This window comes from Mandrillus leucophaeus, unplaced genomic scaffold (genome assembly GCF_000951045.1).
Source record: "Mandrillus leucophaeus isolate KB7577 unplaced genomic scaffold, Mleu.le_1.0 Scaffold354, whole genome shotgun sequence".
NCBI classification, from domain to species: Eukaryota; Metazoa; Chordata; class Mammalia; order Primates; family Cercopithecidae; genus Mandrillus; species Mandrillus leucophaeus.
In genome coordinates this window covers 1565712-1581719 of record NW_012103743.1, presented here as the reverse complement: position 1 = coordinate 1581719, position 16008 = coordinate 1565712, and the positions used below count along the sequence as shown (strand labels likewise).

At 40.4% G+C, this 16008-nt stretch overlaps 1 protein-coding gene across 1 annotated transcript in view; it reads left to right on the top strand.

Annotated features, from left to right (window-relative positions):
- The window catches only part of CNTRL (centriolin), a 103731-nt gene that overhangs the window by 47610 nt on the left and 40113 nt on the right, over positions 1–16008 (top strand). Inside the window, exons 15-22 of the mRNA XM_011989522.1 lie at positions 5545–5721; positions 8612–8746; positions 10687–10832; positions 11420–11627; positions 12129–12308; positions 13952–14131; positions 14896–15012; positions 15294–15477. Of these exons, the coding sequence (XP_011844912.1) occupies positions 5545–5721; positions 8612–8746; positions 10687–10832; positions 11420–11627; positions 12129–12308; positions 13952–14131; positions 14896–15012; positions 15294–15477 (1327 nt within the window). The remainder of the gene's footprint in view (positions 1–5544; positions 5722–8611; positions 8747–10686; positions 10833–11419; positions 11628–12128; positions 12309–13951; positions 14132–14895; positions 15013–15293; positions 15478–16008) is intronic.

The window sequence follows — 16008 nt, the reverse complement described above, 5'->3', positions numbered from 1 at the left end:
CTCAATTTCAGAGCCTGTTATTGGTCTATTCAGAGATTCAGCTTCTTCCTGGTTTAGTCTTGGGAGAGCGTATGTGTCCAGGAATTTATCCATTTCTTCTAGATTTTCTAGTTTATTTGCATGGAGGTGTTTATAGTATTCTCTGATGGTAGTTTGTATCTCTGTGGGATTGGTGGTGATACCCTCTTTATCATTTTTTATTGTGTCTATTTGATTCTTCCCTCTTTTCTTCTTTATTAGTCTTGCTAGTAGTCTATCTATTTTGTTGATCTTTTCAAAAAACCAGCTCCTGGATTCATTGATTTTTTTTGAAGGGTTTTTTGTGTCTCTATCTCCTTCAGTTCAGCTCTGATCTTAGTTGTTTCTTGCCTTCTGCTAGCTTTTGAATGTGTTTGCTCTTTCGTCTCTAGTTCTTTTAATTGTGATGTTAGAGTGTCAGTTTTAGATCTTTCCTGCTTTCTCTTGTGGGCATTTAGTGCTATGCATTTCCCTTTACACACTGCTTTAAATGTATCCCAGAGATTCCGGTACGTTGTGTCTGTTTTCATTGGTTTCAAAGAACATCTTTATTTCTGCCTTCATTTCGTTATGTACCCAGTAGTCATTCAGGAACAGGTTGTTCAGTTTCCATGTAGTTGTGTGGTTTTGAGTGAGTTTCTTAATCCTGAGTTATAATTTAATTGCACTGTGGTCTGAGAGACAGTTTGTTGTGATCTCTATTCTTTTCCATTTGCTGAGGAGTACTTTACTTCCAACTATGTGGTCAATTTTGGAATAAGTGCGATGTGGTGCTGAGAAGAATGTATATTCTGTTAATTTGGGGTGGAGAATTCTGTAGATGTCTGTTAGGTCCGCTTGATGCAGAGCTGAGTTCAAGTCCTGGATATCCTTGTTAACTTTCTGTCTTGTTGATCTAATATTGACAGTGCGGTGTTCAAATCTCCCATTATTATTGTGTGGGAGTCTAAGTCTCTTTGTAGGTCTCTAGGGACTTGCTTTATGAATCTGAGTTATCCTGTATTGTGTACATATATATTTAGGATAGTTAGCTCTTCTTGTTGAATTGATCCCTTTACCGTTATATAGTGGCCTTCTTTGTCTCTTTTGATCTTTGTTGGTTTAAAGTCTGTTTTATCTGAGACTAGAATTGCAGCCCCTGCTTTTTTTGCCTTCCGTTTGCTTGGTAGATCTTCCTCTATCCCTTTATTTTGAGCCTGTGTGTGTCTCTGCACGTGAGATGGGTCTCCTGAATAAAGCACACGGATGGGTCTTGACTCTTTATCCAATTTGCCAGTCTGTGTCTTTTAATTGGAAGCATTTAGCCCATTTACATTTAAGGTTAATATTGTTATGTGTGGATTTGATCCTGTCGTTATGATGCTAGCTGGTTATTTTGTCTGTTGGTTGATGCAGTTTCTTCCTAGCATCGATGGTCTTTACAGTTTGGCATGCTTTTGCAGTGGCTGGTACTGGTTGTTCCTTTCCATGTGTAGTGCTTCCTTCAGGAGCTCTTGTAAGGCAGGCCTGATGGTGACAAAATCTCTCAGCATTTGCTTGTCTGTAAAGGATTTTATTTCTCCTTCAGTCATGAAGCTTAGTTTGGCTGGATATGAAATTCTGGGTTGAAAATTATTTTCTTTTAAGAATGTTGAATATTGGCCCCCACTCTCTTCTGGCTTGTAGAGTTTCTGCCAAGAGATCTGCTGTTAGTCTGATGGGCTTCCCTTTGTGGGTAACCCAACCTTTCTCTCTGACTGCCCTTAACATTTTTTCCTTCATTTCAGCCTTGGAGAATCTGACAATTATATGTCTTGGGGTTGCTCTTCTCGAGGAGTAGCTTTGTAGTGTTCTCTGTATTTCCTGAATTTGAATGTTGGCCTGCCTTGCTAGGTTGGGGAAGTTCTCCTGGATAATATCCTGCAAAGTGTTTTCCAACTTGGTTCCATTCTCCCCATCACTTTCAGGTACACCATTCAAACGTAGATTTGGTCTTTTCACATAGTCCCATGTTTCTTGGAGGCTTTGTTCATTTCTTTTTACTCTTTCTTCTCTAAACTTCTCTTCTTGCTTTATTTCATTAATTCGATCTTTAATCACTGATACCCTTTCTTCCACTTGATCAAATTGGCTATTGAAGCTTGTGCATGCATCACATAGTTCTCATGCCATGGTTTTTCAGCTCCATCAGATCATTTAAGGTCTTCTCTACACGGTTTATTCTAGTTAGCTATTCATGTGATCTTTTTTCAAGGTTTTTAGCTTCCTTGCAATGGGTTCAAACATCCTCCTTTAGCTTGGAGAAGTTTGTTATTATCGACCTTCTAAAGCCTATTTCTGTCAGCTCATCAAAGTCATTCTCCATCCGGCTTTGTTCTGTTGCTGGTGAAGAGCTGCGATCTTTTGGAGGAGAAGAGGTGCTCTGGTTTTTAGAATTTTCAGCTTTTCTGCTCTGGTTTCTCCCCATCTTTGTGGTTTTATCTACCTTTCGTCTTTGATGTTGGTGACCTCCAGATGGGGTTTTCGTGTGGATGTCCTTTTTGTTAATGTTGATGCTGTTCCTTTCTGTTTGTTAATTTTCCTTCTAACAGTCAGGTCCCTCAGCTGCAGGTCTGTTGGAGTTTGCTGGAGGTCCACTCCAGACCCTGTTTGCCTGGGTATCACCAGCAGAGGCTGCAGAAGAGCAAATATTGCTGCCTGATCATTCCTCTGAAAGCTTCTTCCCAGAGGGGCACCCACCTGTATGAGGTGTCAGTTGGCCCCTACTGGGAGGTATCTCCCAGTTAGGCTACATGGGGGTCAGGGACCCACTTGAGGCAGTCTGTCCGTTCTCTGAGCTCAAACACTGTGCTGGGAGAACCACTCCTCTCTTCAGAGCTGTCCAACAGGGACGTTTGAGTCTGCAGAAGTTTCTGCTGCCTTTTGTTCAGCTATGCCCTGCCCCCAGGAGTGGAGTCTACATGTGGAGGCAGAGGCCTTGCTGAGCTGTGGTGGATTCCACCCAGTTCGAGCTTCCTGGCTGCTTTGTTTACCTACTCAAGCCTCAGCAATGGTGGACGCCCCTCTCCCTGCCAGGCTGCTGCCTTGCAGTGGATCTCAGAGTGCTGCACTAGCAGTGAGCAAGGCTCTGTGGGCGTGGGACCCGCCAAGCCAGGTGTAGGATATGATCTCCTGGTGTTTTATTTGCTAAGACCATTAGAAAAGCACAGTATTTGGGTGGGAGTGTCCTGTTTTTCCAGGTACCATCTTCTGTGAAGGTACAGCTTCCCTTGGCTAGGAAAGGGAAATCCCCCGACCCCTTGCACTTCCTGGGAGAGGTGATGCCCCGCCCTGCTTCGGGTTGCCCTCCGTGGGCTGCACCCACTGCCCAACTAGTCCCAGTGAGATGAACCAGTTACTTCACTTGGAAATGCAGAAATCACCTGTTGTCTGCGTTGTTCATGCTGGGATCTGCAGACCAAGCTGTTCCTTTTTGGCCATCTTGGAACGGGATTCAATTTTATACAGATTTTTATACAGATTTTTTTTCCTGAACCATTTGAAAATCAGTTGTAGACATCATGCTCCTTTGCTCCTAAATATTTCAGTTTATATTTCCTAAGAACAAGGACATTTTCTAACATTAACACAGAATAATTATCAAATTTAGGAAATTCAGTATTTTATCAGACTTCATGTTTGCCAGTCTGCTGAGCCTTAAAGGCCTTCTTTCCATTTTTCTATTGTGAAGATGTTTACAGTTATAAGGTAGTTGAAAGAATAGTTTGGTGAACATCTGTGAACCCTCTTGGATTCAATAAATATTTTGATGTATTTTCTCTTTCTCACAGACACATACTTTTTTCCTTTGCTCATTAGAAAGTTGCAGATATCATATCATCATCCCTTCAACACACATCTTTTTAAGAGCATTTTCCCTCATCACTACAATATCATTATTACACCTAAGGAAATTGACGGTAATTCCCTAATGTCCTCTAATGTCTTTTTTTTTTTTTTTTTTTTTTTTTTTTTTTTCTGCTCTGTCACCAGGCTGGAGTGCAGTGGTGCGATCTTGGCTCACTGCAACCTTCACCTCCTGGGTTCAAGCGATTCCCCTGCCTCAGCCTCCTAAGTAGCTGGGACTACAGGTGCGTGCCACCAAATTAGCCTGGCTAATTTTTTTTTTTTTTGTATTTTAGTAGAGATGGGTTTCACCATGTTGGCCAGTATGGTCTCAATCTCCTGACTTCGAGCTCCACCTGCTTTGGCCTCCCAAAGTGCTGGGATTACAGGCATGAGCCACCGTGCCTGGCCCTAATGTCCTCTAATATCTGAACCGTATTCAGATTTTCTTTGTTGTCCCAAGAATATATATGTGTGTGTGTGTGTGTGTGTGTGTGCAGGTGCGTGTGTAAAATCCAAGCTGGTATTCCCTAGATTGAACCACATTCTGGGTTTGACTTATTGTTTCCTCATGGTTTGTTTAACTTGTATCTCTATGTTCTATGTAAAATAGTATCTTAAGTTAACTGCGTTTTCCTCTGATTACTGGAGAGGCTGGTCACCTTTCATTTGGAGAGGCTGATAACCTTTCATTTGCTGTTCAGGTTTCCTCTTCAGTGAATTCCCTATTCATATTCTTTACCTGTTTTTTGTTGAATTGTCTTTGCCTTTTCTTAAAGATTTGTAGGAATTCTTTACATATTCTGGATAATAATCTTTGGTTGGTTATATGTAGTATCTACATTTCAAACAAGCAGCCCAAATAATTGAGTTGCCAAGTGGTTTTTGGATAGTTCTCATCATACTATCCTCCTCTTTAAACTATAATAGTTTGATCCCAAGTAAATAGATGAAAGAGGTAATGTTTAATCACAAAATACAAATGGACTAAAATGAATCAGAACCATGGTATGCTAATAAATATGTACTTATATTCTTGTTATCACTCATTTAAGGTACTCTTATCGTCCTTAATATTAGAGAGTGCCAGTCCCATTTTGTTCTTCTGATAAATGAACATGCTATGGTTTAATAGAAAGAGTATGGGCTTTGGAGTCAGAGATCTACATTTATATCCTGACTATCCTTTTTCTAGCTACATAGCCCTATGCAATTTACTTAGATATTCATTCTACAGTTCCTCATCTGTAAAACTGCAAGTTGCCTTATACAGTGATTGTGAAGATACAATGAATAATGAATATGAAAACATTTTGTCCAACATCAGATGAAAAATAGGCATTAAATCTTATCCTACTCTTTTTTTCCCTTCCTTTCTCCCTCCTTTTGTTTTTAGACTCGTAAGTATCACAGAACTGGTCCCTTTGAAAAACAGTATGTTGGTAGCTTACTGACTTTCCTGATTACATTTAGCCAGGGTTTTGTTTTCCAACCAGGATATGCACAGTCTGAGGCTTCATGATATTGCTACTGAAAACTTTGTGGCAGGCAGCAGTTGCTGGCCAGCGTTTGGTTTACAGTGCTCAAGTTACTTATAATGCCTTGCAGATGCTTAAGCAGCATAGTGAGGGTTCCATAGTTAAACCCACTGTATCTTTCTAGGAGCTTGCAGAGCTAGAAAGTGCCCTCCAGGAGCAGCATGAGGTGAATGCATCTTTGCAGCAGACCCAGGGAGATCTCAGTGCCTATGAAGCTGAGCTAGAGGCTCGGCTAAACCTAAGAGATACTGAAGCCAGCCAGCTCAAGGAAGAGTTGGAAAAAGTAACAAGACTAACCCAGGTAAGTAGGAGCATAAAGCCAACTAGAAACTAAGTACCCTGTGCCTTAAGATATCATCCTTCTTTTATTTATGTCTTAATTTAAAGTTAAGCGTTTTTTCATACCATGTATATGGAGTGATGAGAAAGGCAGAATTTTGGAGTCAGACATTCCAAGTGCTAATAACTACCCCTGTGTGAACATGGGCAAATCAGTTCATAGCTCTGAGCCTCCCAGCCTTTTCCTCCTCTGTAAAATGGCTTATGGGGAAGATAAATGAGAGAAATGACATGAAAGCACCTGACATCGATACTCAATAAATGCTAGTTTGTTTTTCCTTCTTAGAACAGGTTTAAGAGACTTTTTTTTTTTTTTTTTTTTGAGACGGAGTCTCGCTCTGTCGCCCAGGCTGGAATGCAGTGGCACGATCTCGGCTCACTGCAAGCTCCACCTCCTGGGTTCACGCCATTCTCCCGCCTCAGCCTCCGAGTAGCTGGGACTACAGGCGCCCGCCACCACGCCCAGCTAGTTTTTTGTATTTTTAGTAGAGACGGGGTTTCACCATGTTAGCCAGGATGGTCTCGATCTCCTGACCTCGTGATCCACCCGCCTCGGCCTCCCAAAGTGCTGGGATTACAGGCTTGAGCCACCACGCCTGGCCCTTTTTTTTTTTTTTTTTTTTTTTTTTGAGACGGAATCTTGCTCTGTTGCTAGGCTGGAGTGCAGTGATGTGATGTCAACTCTCTGCAACCTCCGCCTCCTGGGTTCAAGCGATTCTCCTGCCTCAGCCTCCTGCGTAGCTGGGACTACAGGTGTGTGCCACCATGCCTGGCTAATTTTTTGTGTGTTAGTAGAGATGGGGTTTCACCATGTTGGTCAGGCTGGTCTACAAACTCCCCACCTCAGGTGATCCGCCCACCTCAGCCTCCCAAAGTGCTGGGATTACAGGCATGGGCCACCGCGCTCGGCCGAGACCTCTTTTAGGTTGATGGTAAGTTGTAGTTTGCTGTCTCCTTTCAGGGTTGGCTGAAAGATCCACTAGTTTAAATTGTACTTGCAAGTTACAGAAAACATATCCAATAAATATTTATTGATTGGCCATTGAGGGCCAGGTGCTGTGGATTCTCTAGGGAAAGCACAGACATGGTCACCATTCTGTGGAGCTGACAGATCTCTGATTGGTAAACTTTAGTCCAGCAGGTGAAACAGGTGTGGAAGAAAGAAAAAGACAGGATTCTTTGGCCAAGGAGGAAGTAGTCAGGGAAGATCACCCTACAGAAATGATGTTTCAGCTGATGACTGATGGATGAGTAGGATTTGGCCATGCAGAGGGGACAGGGTGAAAGGGGTAAAGGTAAGGTATGTGTATTCTAGGCAGAGAGGTGAGGAGAGAGAGCATATAGTAAGTACATTTAAAGTGCTGAAAGTATGCCTCCAGGATGCCAGGAGCAGGGAGAGGAGTGAGGAAAGAGAACGAGAGGTAAAGGCAGAGGGGCAGGCAGAGGCCAGTTGTAATATATTCTTTATCAGATTAAAAATACAATTTATTAGCCAGATGAGCTGCATCTTCTTTCAGGAAGCCACTTCAACCTTTCCTTTCTGCCTGCTGAAAATCTGGGTTCAGGACTCCAGTTTGGTTTTCCTATAACCTGTGCACAGTAAAGGTATTTATCATGCATATGATGATCATCTGTTTAGATGCTCCTAGATGATCTATTTGTTTTACCCCAGCTAGACTCAGAGCTCAGTGAATGCCCAGATTGTATCTGTTTGTTTCTGTTTTTTTAGTGCCTGGCATATGAGAAGTGTCAATACGTGCTTATTTGATAAAAATGAAATAAATAAGATATTTTGAATCTCAGGAATGCATGTAAAAAATAATTCATATAATTAGAAAATGAACTAGAAATATATCTGGTTTATTATAGTAATTATGTATATTCCTTTACTTATGAGATATCAGATCATCACTAGACAGTTGTCAGGATTGTATTTCTCAAGAGTGCTGAGTTTTGTAGAAGTATAATTGACAAGATTAGAGTCTCAGAAATTAGGAGGTTTTAGGAAAACAATTAAAATAACAGTAAATATTTTAAAATAATAATAAATAAAATAAAATTTCTAGGTGGCATTTTCCTTAATAAATTCTCCTCTTCAAGCCAGACTGTACTAGCTTGAAATACATTGTCCTTTGTACTTTGATTGTCTTTTATTTTCTTCTCAGAAGTCTTGACAAAATTATTTTAAGAGCCTGGCCTTTTCACTGATTCACTTGGTATTGAAAGGGACATACCCCCTTCCTCAGCACCAAGACTGCCAGGATTGGTCTTCAAACCACACTGAGAATATGAAGCATAACAGGTCTTCTGTCTCTGATCTGAAGATCTGCAGGTCTCTGATTGGTAAACTTTAGTTACATGAACTCCCTTGTGATGCTCGATAAGTACAGATTCCTTGGCCCCACCCACCCTAGAGATTCTGATCCAGAATCTCTTTTCTGAGATAGAGGTTAGGTGTCTGCATTTTTAACAGGCATACCTAGTGTTGATACAGGTTTTTTGAGGACCACAGTTTGAGAAATACTAGTCTAAGGGAAAGAAGAGCAATAATTGTTGGATCACTTGCACAACTTTTAAAGGTAGGTGCTTCGGCCCACACCTGAAGATTCTGATTTGTTGTATTTGGGCTGACCTGATTCCGATGCTTACTCCTTCTTAAGTGTTAATGATAGTTTAAGGATTGTGTGAAAAAATTATCTTTGGTTTTTAAATTTGGGAGTACAAACATAAAATTGAGTTGTAAAACTATAGCTAGCCAGGGATTGTGTGTATATGTAAATTTATTTGTGCCTTTTAAAATAATAAATTATTGCTGTTTTATACTTTCATGTCATTGCTTCGTATGGTGACAGTTAGAACAATCAGCCCTTCAAGCAGAACTTGAGAAGGAAAGGCAAGCCCTCAAGAATGCCCTTGGAAAAGCCCAGTTCTCAGAAGAAAAGGAGCAAGAGAACAGTGAGCTCCATGCAAAACTTAAACACCTGCAGGTAGAGATTTGTTGTTTTAGAATACATTCTTACACAGAACACCCAAAGATGACGATATCTTTAGTCAGGCACTTAGCAACCTGCTCTAACATGTAGTAAGCAACTTGAATTACTAGACAAAAGGGAATTCTGGGTGGAGCAGCACCATAGCCCCTATTCTCTTGTGACCATTGTTTTAAAATTGTTATTTGTGAATCTCCTTTTGTTTTTATGATGGTGCAAAGAGATAGAGGCAGTGTCAGTAGTAAACAATATACTGTGTAAACTCATGGGCAAAAGCAGTATCTTGCATTTCTTCTAAAAGTAGATTTGTCACCAGACCGAACTAAAATGATCAGATTGGTGCATTCCTCTTCCGCTGAAATATCTTTGTAATTATCCAGGAATTTAACTAGAGTGGGTTGCAGTGGGATTTCTTATGTGTAAACAGTTTTCACAATCCTCTTCTCAGAAAGGATGCTATTAAAAATGTAATCATTTTTTATTTGTGGGAATGTATGTCAACATATGTATAGCTGTTCTCACAGTAATCTGCTGAACAAACTGCAGGAAAAACAGGTGGATAGGATTTTTCTGATAATTAAACTCTCAAAGAAGACAGATGTCTGAACAAACAAGTACCTGAATCATCACTCAGGTCTCCAAATCTGTGAGGCTGGGGGCCTCTTGGCTAGCTGAGATGGTAGCTGTTATCACCAGAAATAAAAGGGCAGAGTTTATGTGGCTTGGAGGAAGGGTTCCAAAAAAAACCATGTAGGGGAATTTGAGAGAAATAAGACTAAGCTCACGCAAAAGTTCTTCTTCTAACACTTCAAATGTTTGTTCCTTGAAGTTTAAAGAAATCTAATAACCTAGAATTTAATTTTTACTGCTCTCAGTTCCACTTCTGAAGCACATATAAAAGATACACATGTTTTTCATTACTATGTGAGGGGTGTGTGTGTGTTGGGTCTTCCTTGAGTTATCATTTTCCATTTTTAGTATAGAAATTTTCATATAACACAAAAACAGAATACTTATGACCCTTTATTTACCCATTGCCCAACCTAAACAGTTGTCAACATTCATTGTTTCATTTTGTCCACCTCTTTTGTTGCTGGAATATTTTAAAGAAAAATTTTATACATCTTTCTTTCACCTGCAAATACTTAAGTGTACATCTCTTACAGAAAAGGACTAATATATATTCTTCAGGGGACTTCTCCAAAGTAGAAAGTGAAGTCAGCTTTCTAGAATGCTTACACGTGTTGTGGGACTAAGTTAGAACTAGATTCTTTGGTTACTTGGTCAGCTAACCTCCTGAGTACAAGTTAAACCCACTCTACAGTTCTTTGTCAGAAATCATTTAGTTGCAATGAACCAAAACCTACTCACAGGGGCTCAAGAAAGGAGATAGCTTGCTAGGAACTAGAGCTGCTCCACCTTTGATGTTGATATAGGGGCTTTCTCATTTCTCTTTTTCAATCTCTCCGAGCATTGTTTGTGGCCCAGCATAGACCCCAGCCCTGAGCTGACATATTTTCAAGTCCAACATTTATATAGACTTGCTGTACTGAATCTTGTTTCAAATTATGGAGAGAATGAGAACCTGTTTTCTGGCTAGTTGATGTGTTGACTGGCCTCAAGTCAGATGATCTGTGGCCAGGATTAGATAGTACTACAGAAAGGGCTGCCTTGGGGCAATTTTATAGATAAAGAGGACTCCAGATGGAACAGGCACTTGAAAACATATTAATTGCATTCTAAATTCTTCATTTCAGTTAACATTGTTACACTGAGTTTGAAGTAGATTACTCATAGGGAAATTTTAGGAATTTCTTTTTACTTGAAAGAGGCATTGTCTGAATTTAGTTCTGTGGTCTAGATATGTTTGTTAGTTCGTTAGTAGTGAAAATATGCTGTCATGTAATAGATAATCCCTATTTCATCCCCCTCCATAGGATGACAATAATCTGTTAAAACAGCAACTTAAAGATTTCCAGAATCACCTTAACCACGTGGTTGATGGTTTGGTTCGTCCAGAAGAGGTGGCAGCTCGTGTGGATGAGCTAAGAAGAAAACTGAAATTAGGAGCTGGGGAAATGAAGTAAGGAAAAAGCAAGACCTCCAAGACTAGAGTGGGCCTCACAACTTGGGAGTTGTGAGTGTGAGGTTCAATGATAAACTCACCTTTCTAAGTTCTGTTAATGGCAAATTTCTTTTGTAAGGTTCTCCGTATAATGTTTTCATGACTGAGACAGAAGATTATTTAATTTTAATTGTCTGCCACTGATAGTTTTTACATTTTGGATTTTTTTTTTTTTGGTATTTAAGGGTAATTTTTGGTATTTAAGAGTTTTTTTTTTCTTGAAAGTTAATTATATATGGTCAGGAAGTAGAGCCACATTATACATTTTAAATAGAGAAGAAACATCAAAAGAAAACATAATTATTTCAAATATATGAAATGGACATTTATTTTTGGAGCAAATATTGTTAGCCTCATGTGAGCCTATGGTTTCAGAGTGGCGGCAGTCATTTGATAAAACAATAATTTGCACTTAGAAGATGGTCAGTAAATTGCTATAGATTGACACCAGTCCCTCCACACAGCTTTTTACTCGAGGTAATGTTAATAGCATGTTTGCATCAAAAATTAAATGTCACATTTATACCATTTTTCCTCCTCGCTAGCATCCATAGTCCTTCAGATGTCTTAGGGAAAAGTCTTGCTGATTTACAGAAACAATTCAGTGAAATTCTTGCACACGCCCAGTGGGAAAGAGATGAAGCACAAGTTAGAGAAAGAAAACTCCAAGAAGAAATGGCTCTGCAGCAAGAGAAACTGGCAACTGGACAAGAAGAGTTCAGGCAGGCCTGTGAGAGAGCCCTGGAAGCAAGAGTAAGAAAAGGACAAGAGGCACCTGGAGGGAAGTGTTTGGCAAATATTAATGTTTTCCAGCAAATTACAATGCTTCCTTTGTCATGTAAATACAACAGAATTGTTGTTATTTTCACTTATAACAAGTCAAGCTGGGTGTGACTAAAACTCAACCCTGAATGTGGTTATTATGTCAAAGTCAGGCTTGTTTGTGACATTGTGTTTTCCTTGATTTGGAAGCAAAGGCAAGTTATTTTATAATAGGCAGGTAAATAATGCCACATTCCTAGAGTATGGTGTGTTGCCAGAATCTGGTATTTTTTGATGTGATGATTTTAATGAAGAGGCAAACATTCAAATGACTCCTAGAGATCGTTCAAGATAAAACCATTCCTGACAACTCGTTAGTAAATAATTAAGTTACAGCCTATAGTAAAATGGGTGATAATTCATAAAAAGTTTTAATTTTTCTTAAAATGTATTTTGCCTAAAAATCATTCTTGAAATCTTATTTCTTCACAGATTAATTTTGATAAGAGACAACATGAAGCGAGAATCCAGCAACTGGAGAATGAAATTCACTATTTGCAAGAAAATCTAAAAAGTATGGAGGAAATCCAAGGCCTTACAGATCTCCAACTTCAGGAAGCTGATGAAGAGAAGGAGAGAATTCTGGCCCAACTCCGAGAGTTAGAGAAAAAGGTAGGGAAAGCTTGGAAAATGAGACACGTAAGTGCCTGCCGGCAGTGCTCTGCCCACTGGCAGTGTTCTGCCCACTGGCAGCTAGGTCAGCTGAGACGGGTGCGATCTGTAGTCACCTCTGGCTACATTGCTGGCACAGTGCTGAACCTGACCTGGGTGGGACCTGGATGCATGTCATTGAATCAAGAGCCTAAGACCAGGTGTCATGGTAGATGGAAACAAGAGAATTGAGAATGTAAGGAGTGACTTTCGAGTTAATTAGGTGGTACTTAACAAATGATATTGGGAGGAGTTTGACTCCTTTGAAGCCTCTTGTCCAATTGGACACATCCATGGAAAGTTACTTTTAAACTCCTCATCATCCTTTCTAATACCCCTGCCTCTCTTTGATGGCTTTTCTCCATTCCACCTCAACCATCTACTCCCATTGTCACATTCTGGACTTTGTCAAGTTTAAAAATTGCACCCACCTCTGAAATCACAAACTGAAGTGTCTTGCTCTGATCATAACCACTTATCTTGCTGGCATCCACACACTAAAAATTTCTCAACCTTATTGAGCTTCCAGTTCAATAGCCTCACCCCGACCTTTGCTATCTGTTAAGCCCTTGTCTTTACTTTCTTACTTGTCCAACTTAAATTTTGTGGTCTACCAGCTATAACTTTTTTTTTTCTCTACAAATATCCTTAAGTCCCTTGTCCTTTTCTACTGTTTTATTTCACTGACAAAACTGAAGCTCTCTGCTTTCTTTGGGCCTGCACTTACACTGGGTGTTCCTGGAGAAAACAGTCACCCATCCAGTATAGTGGTGTCATTAAAAACTTATAGTTACCAATCTCAAATGGATAATATGACCCTTTCCTGTGGTGATCTTCCTCTCCCATGCCTCACTGTTTCACACCTTCTCATCCTCTCACCTGCCGTCTGCTTTCTCCCAGCCTCAGTGAATGACTTGCTTTATCCTTCACTGAGAAGCCATCAGTTTCCAAGTCCTGTTGAATCCATCTCTAAAATATATCTGGAATATATGACCTTTTTCCTTCTCTGATGCTAGACACTTGTGCTGTCACCATCTCTTCTGGATGACTGCTGTGGCTGTCTGATCGATCTGTCACTTCTAATCATGACCCTGATCTCCAGAGCTGCCAAGATGCTCTTTCTAAAATGTCAAGTGGCTATAATCAGTCTCCCCTCCAGTAGCTTCCTTTGTTCTTAGGATTAAGGCCAAAATTCTTAAGCCTACGAGGCCTATGTGATTTGCCTCTATTTAGATCTCTCCTTTTCTCACTGTGCTTCTCCTTTCAGTTGCTCAAAAATGCCAAATTCCTTTACTAACACCCTATGCCCAGGGCCTGATTTCAAAGGCAGGTTCATCCATGCCTTGGTGGTAGTGCCAGGAAATGTTTTTCCAGTAAATGGAAGAAGTTATGACCACTAAGATTCTTGACCAAGAAGACCTAGTTCAAGTTTCTCACAGTTTTAAGATCTATTATTTATTCAGTGGATATATGTGGAGTACCTCCTGTGTATCAAGTATTGTTCTAGGCAGCAGTGAACAGAGTCCCTACCCTCCTGGAGCTTACATCTGAATTCATTCCTGCCAAATAATTTGTCTGTTTAATTAATGTTTCTTTTATTTTAGAAGAAACTTGAAGATGCCAAATCTCAGGAGCAATTTTTTGGTTTAGATAAAGAACTGAAAAAACTGAAGAAAGCTGTGGCCACCTCTGATAAGCTAGCCACAGCTGAACTCACCATTGCCAAAGACCAGCTAAAATCCCTTCATGGAACTGTTATGAAAATTAACCAGGAGCGAGCAGAGGTGAGTTCACATGTACAGAACAGGTTTCCATCAATGATGCTGCTGTCAAAAAACATGGCAACTTGTATTATTGATCTTGTTATAAACATTGGTTATTTTACAAACCACTGTAAAGTTGTCTGTTTTTCTTAAGACCTACAGATTATATTCCCCCCATAACAACCCCCAATAATTTATTTTGTGCTGCCATGGATCCTGCATTCTACTGAGCCCTGAAAGGAATCATCAAATAAACATACTATCCCTACCTTTACGTGTAAGGATCTGCTTAGGGAGGTAGCTGTCAATATCTACCTGGACAAGGGTTCTTGAAGGATTGTCATATAATCCCTCTGAATCTCAAATTTTTCATCTTGTGCAGTTATGTGAAAATGTTACTTCATAGTATGACTCCTTACTGAGCTAATGGCTGTTACCATGCTTTATAGGATGCAAATGCTAATAAGATTAAGATAGCAGATCATAGGAGACAAAAATATCTAATGATGAGAGCCCAGAGAGACATAATCATGGAAGACTGTAGTAAAAGTACAAAAGTAAAAAAGTTAGCCTTTGTTCTTTCTGATGTCGCACCTTGGGGTTGGGGGCTGGGCAGGCTGCCCAACAATGGGAACAACACAGGAGAAGGTGGGGCTTGGGTGTCCATTTTTATGAACAGCCTGGTAGGCAGTGTGATGAAAGCAGAGGAATCAATCCAAGAGGAAGAAATGAAGAAAACAACCTGTGATAGCAGTGGTGCCTTTCTCATATCTCTGTCCCAGTAGGAGTTGCAGGAAGCAGAGAGGTTCAGCAGAAAGGCAGCACAAGCAGCCAGGGATCTGACCCGAGCAGAAGCTGAGATCGAACTCCTGCAGAATCTCCTCAGGCAGAAGGAGGAGCAGGTCAGTGTTGGTACCCAGAGACCTCCCCTTTATCAGATTCTTATCAGTTCCTAAAAGACAAAATTACTGTAGGTGATGTCTCAAAGAATTCTGAAGTGCAGTCAATAGTTAATCAGTACTTTATCCTCTACTGTGTGCCAGGCTTGGTGCAGTTTCCAAGTAATGCAGTTTCCTCACTGGGAAAGTGTAAATAAATATAGAATCATAATCAAGTTGAAAGGATAAATGTGTTTGGGAAAGAATGAATTCATTGGCAACTTTGTGTGATTTTTTTAAAATAGTTTCGACTTGAGATGGAGAAAACAGGTGTAGGTACTGGATCAAACTCACAGGTCCTAGAAATTGAGAAACTGAAAGAGACAATGGAACGACAAAGGATAGAGATTGCAAGGCTGCAGAATGTACTAGACCTCACCGGAACTGGTAAAGGATTGGGCTTTGATTTTTGGCAGTGGTTTTGTAGTCGTAAAATTAAATCATCTTGTTTGTTTTTTACCTTTAACTGTTACAAATCAATTCCATGCTTGATTTAGAGAGCTGTGGTAATTAGCTTAATAAGTAAAATCAGATAATTTTAAAAGTATTTTCTGTAAGTGTGTTACTGGGGGACTTGGGTGCCAAGACAGGAGTTTCGTATTTGTGGCCGGGCGCAGTGGCTCACGCCTATAATCCTAGCACTTTAGGAGGCCATGGCGGGTGGATCGCTTGAGGTCAGGAGTTCGAGACCATCCTGGCCAACATGGTGAAACCCTGTCTCTACTAAAAAATACAAATATTAGCCAGGCGTGGAGGTGGGCACCTGTAAACCTAGCTACTCAGGAAGCTGAGGCAGGAGAATCACCTGAACCTGGGAGGCGGAGGTTGCAGTGAGCCAAGATTGGGCCACTGCACTCCAGACTGGATGACAGAGTAAGACTCTATCTCAAAATAAAAAAAAAAGAGGCCGGGCGCGGTGGCTCAAGCCTGTAATCCCAGCACTTTGGGAGGCCGAGACGG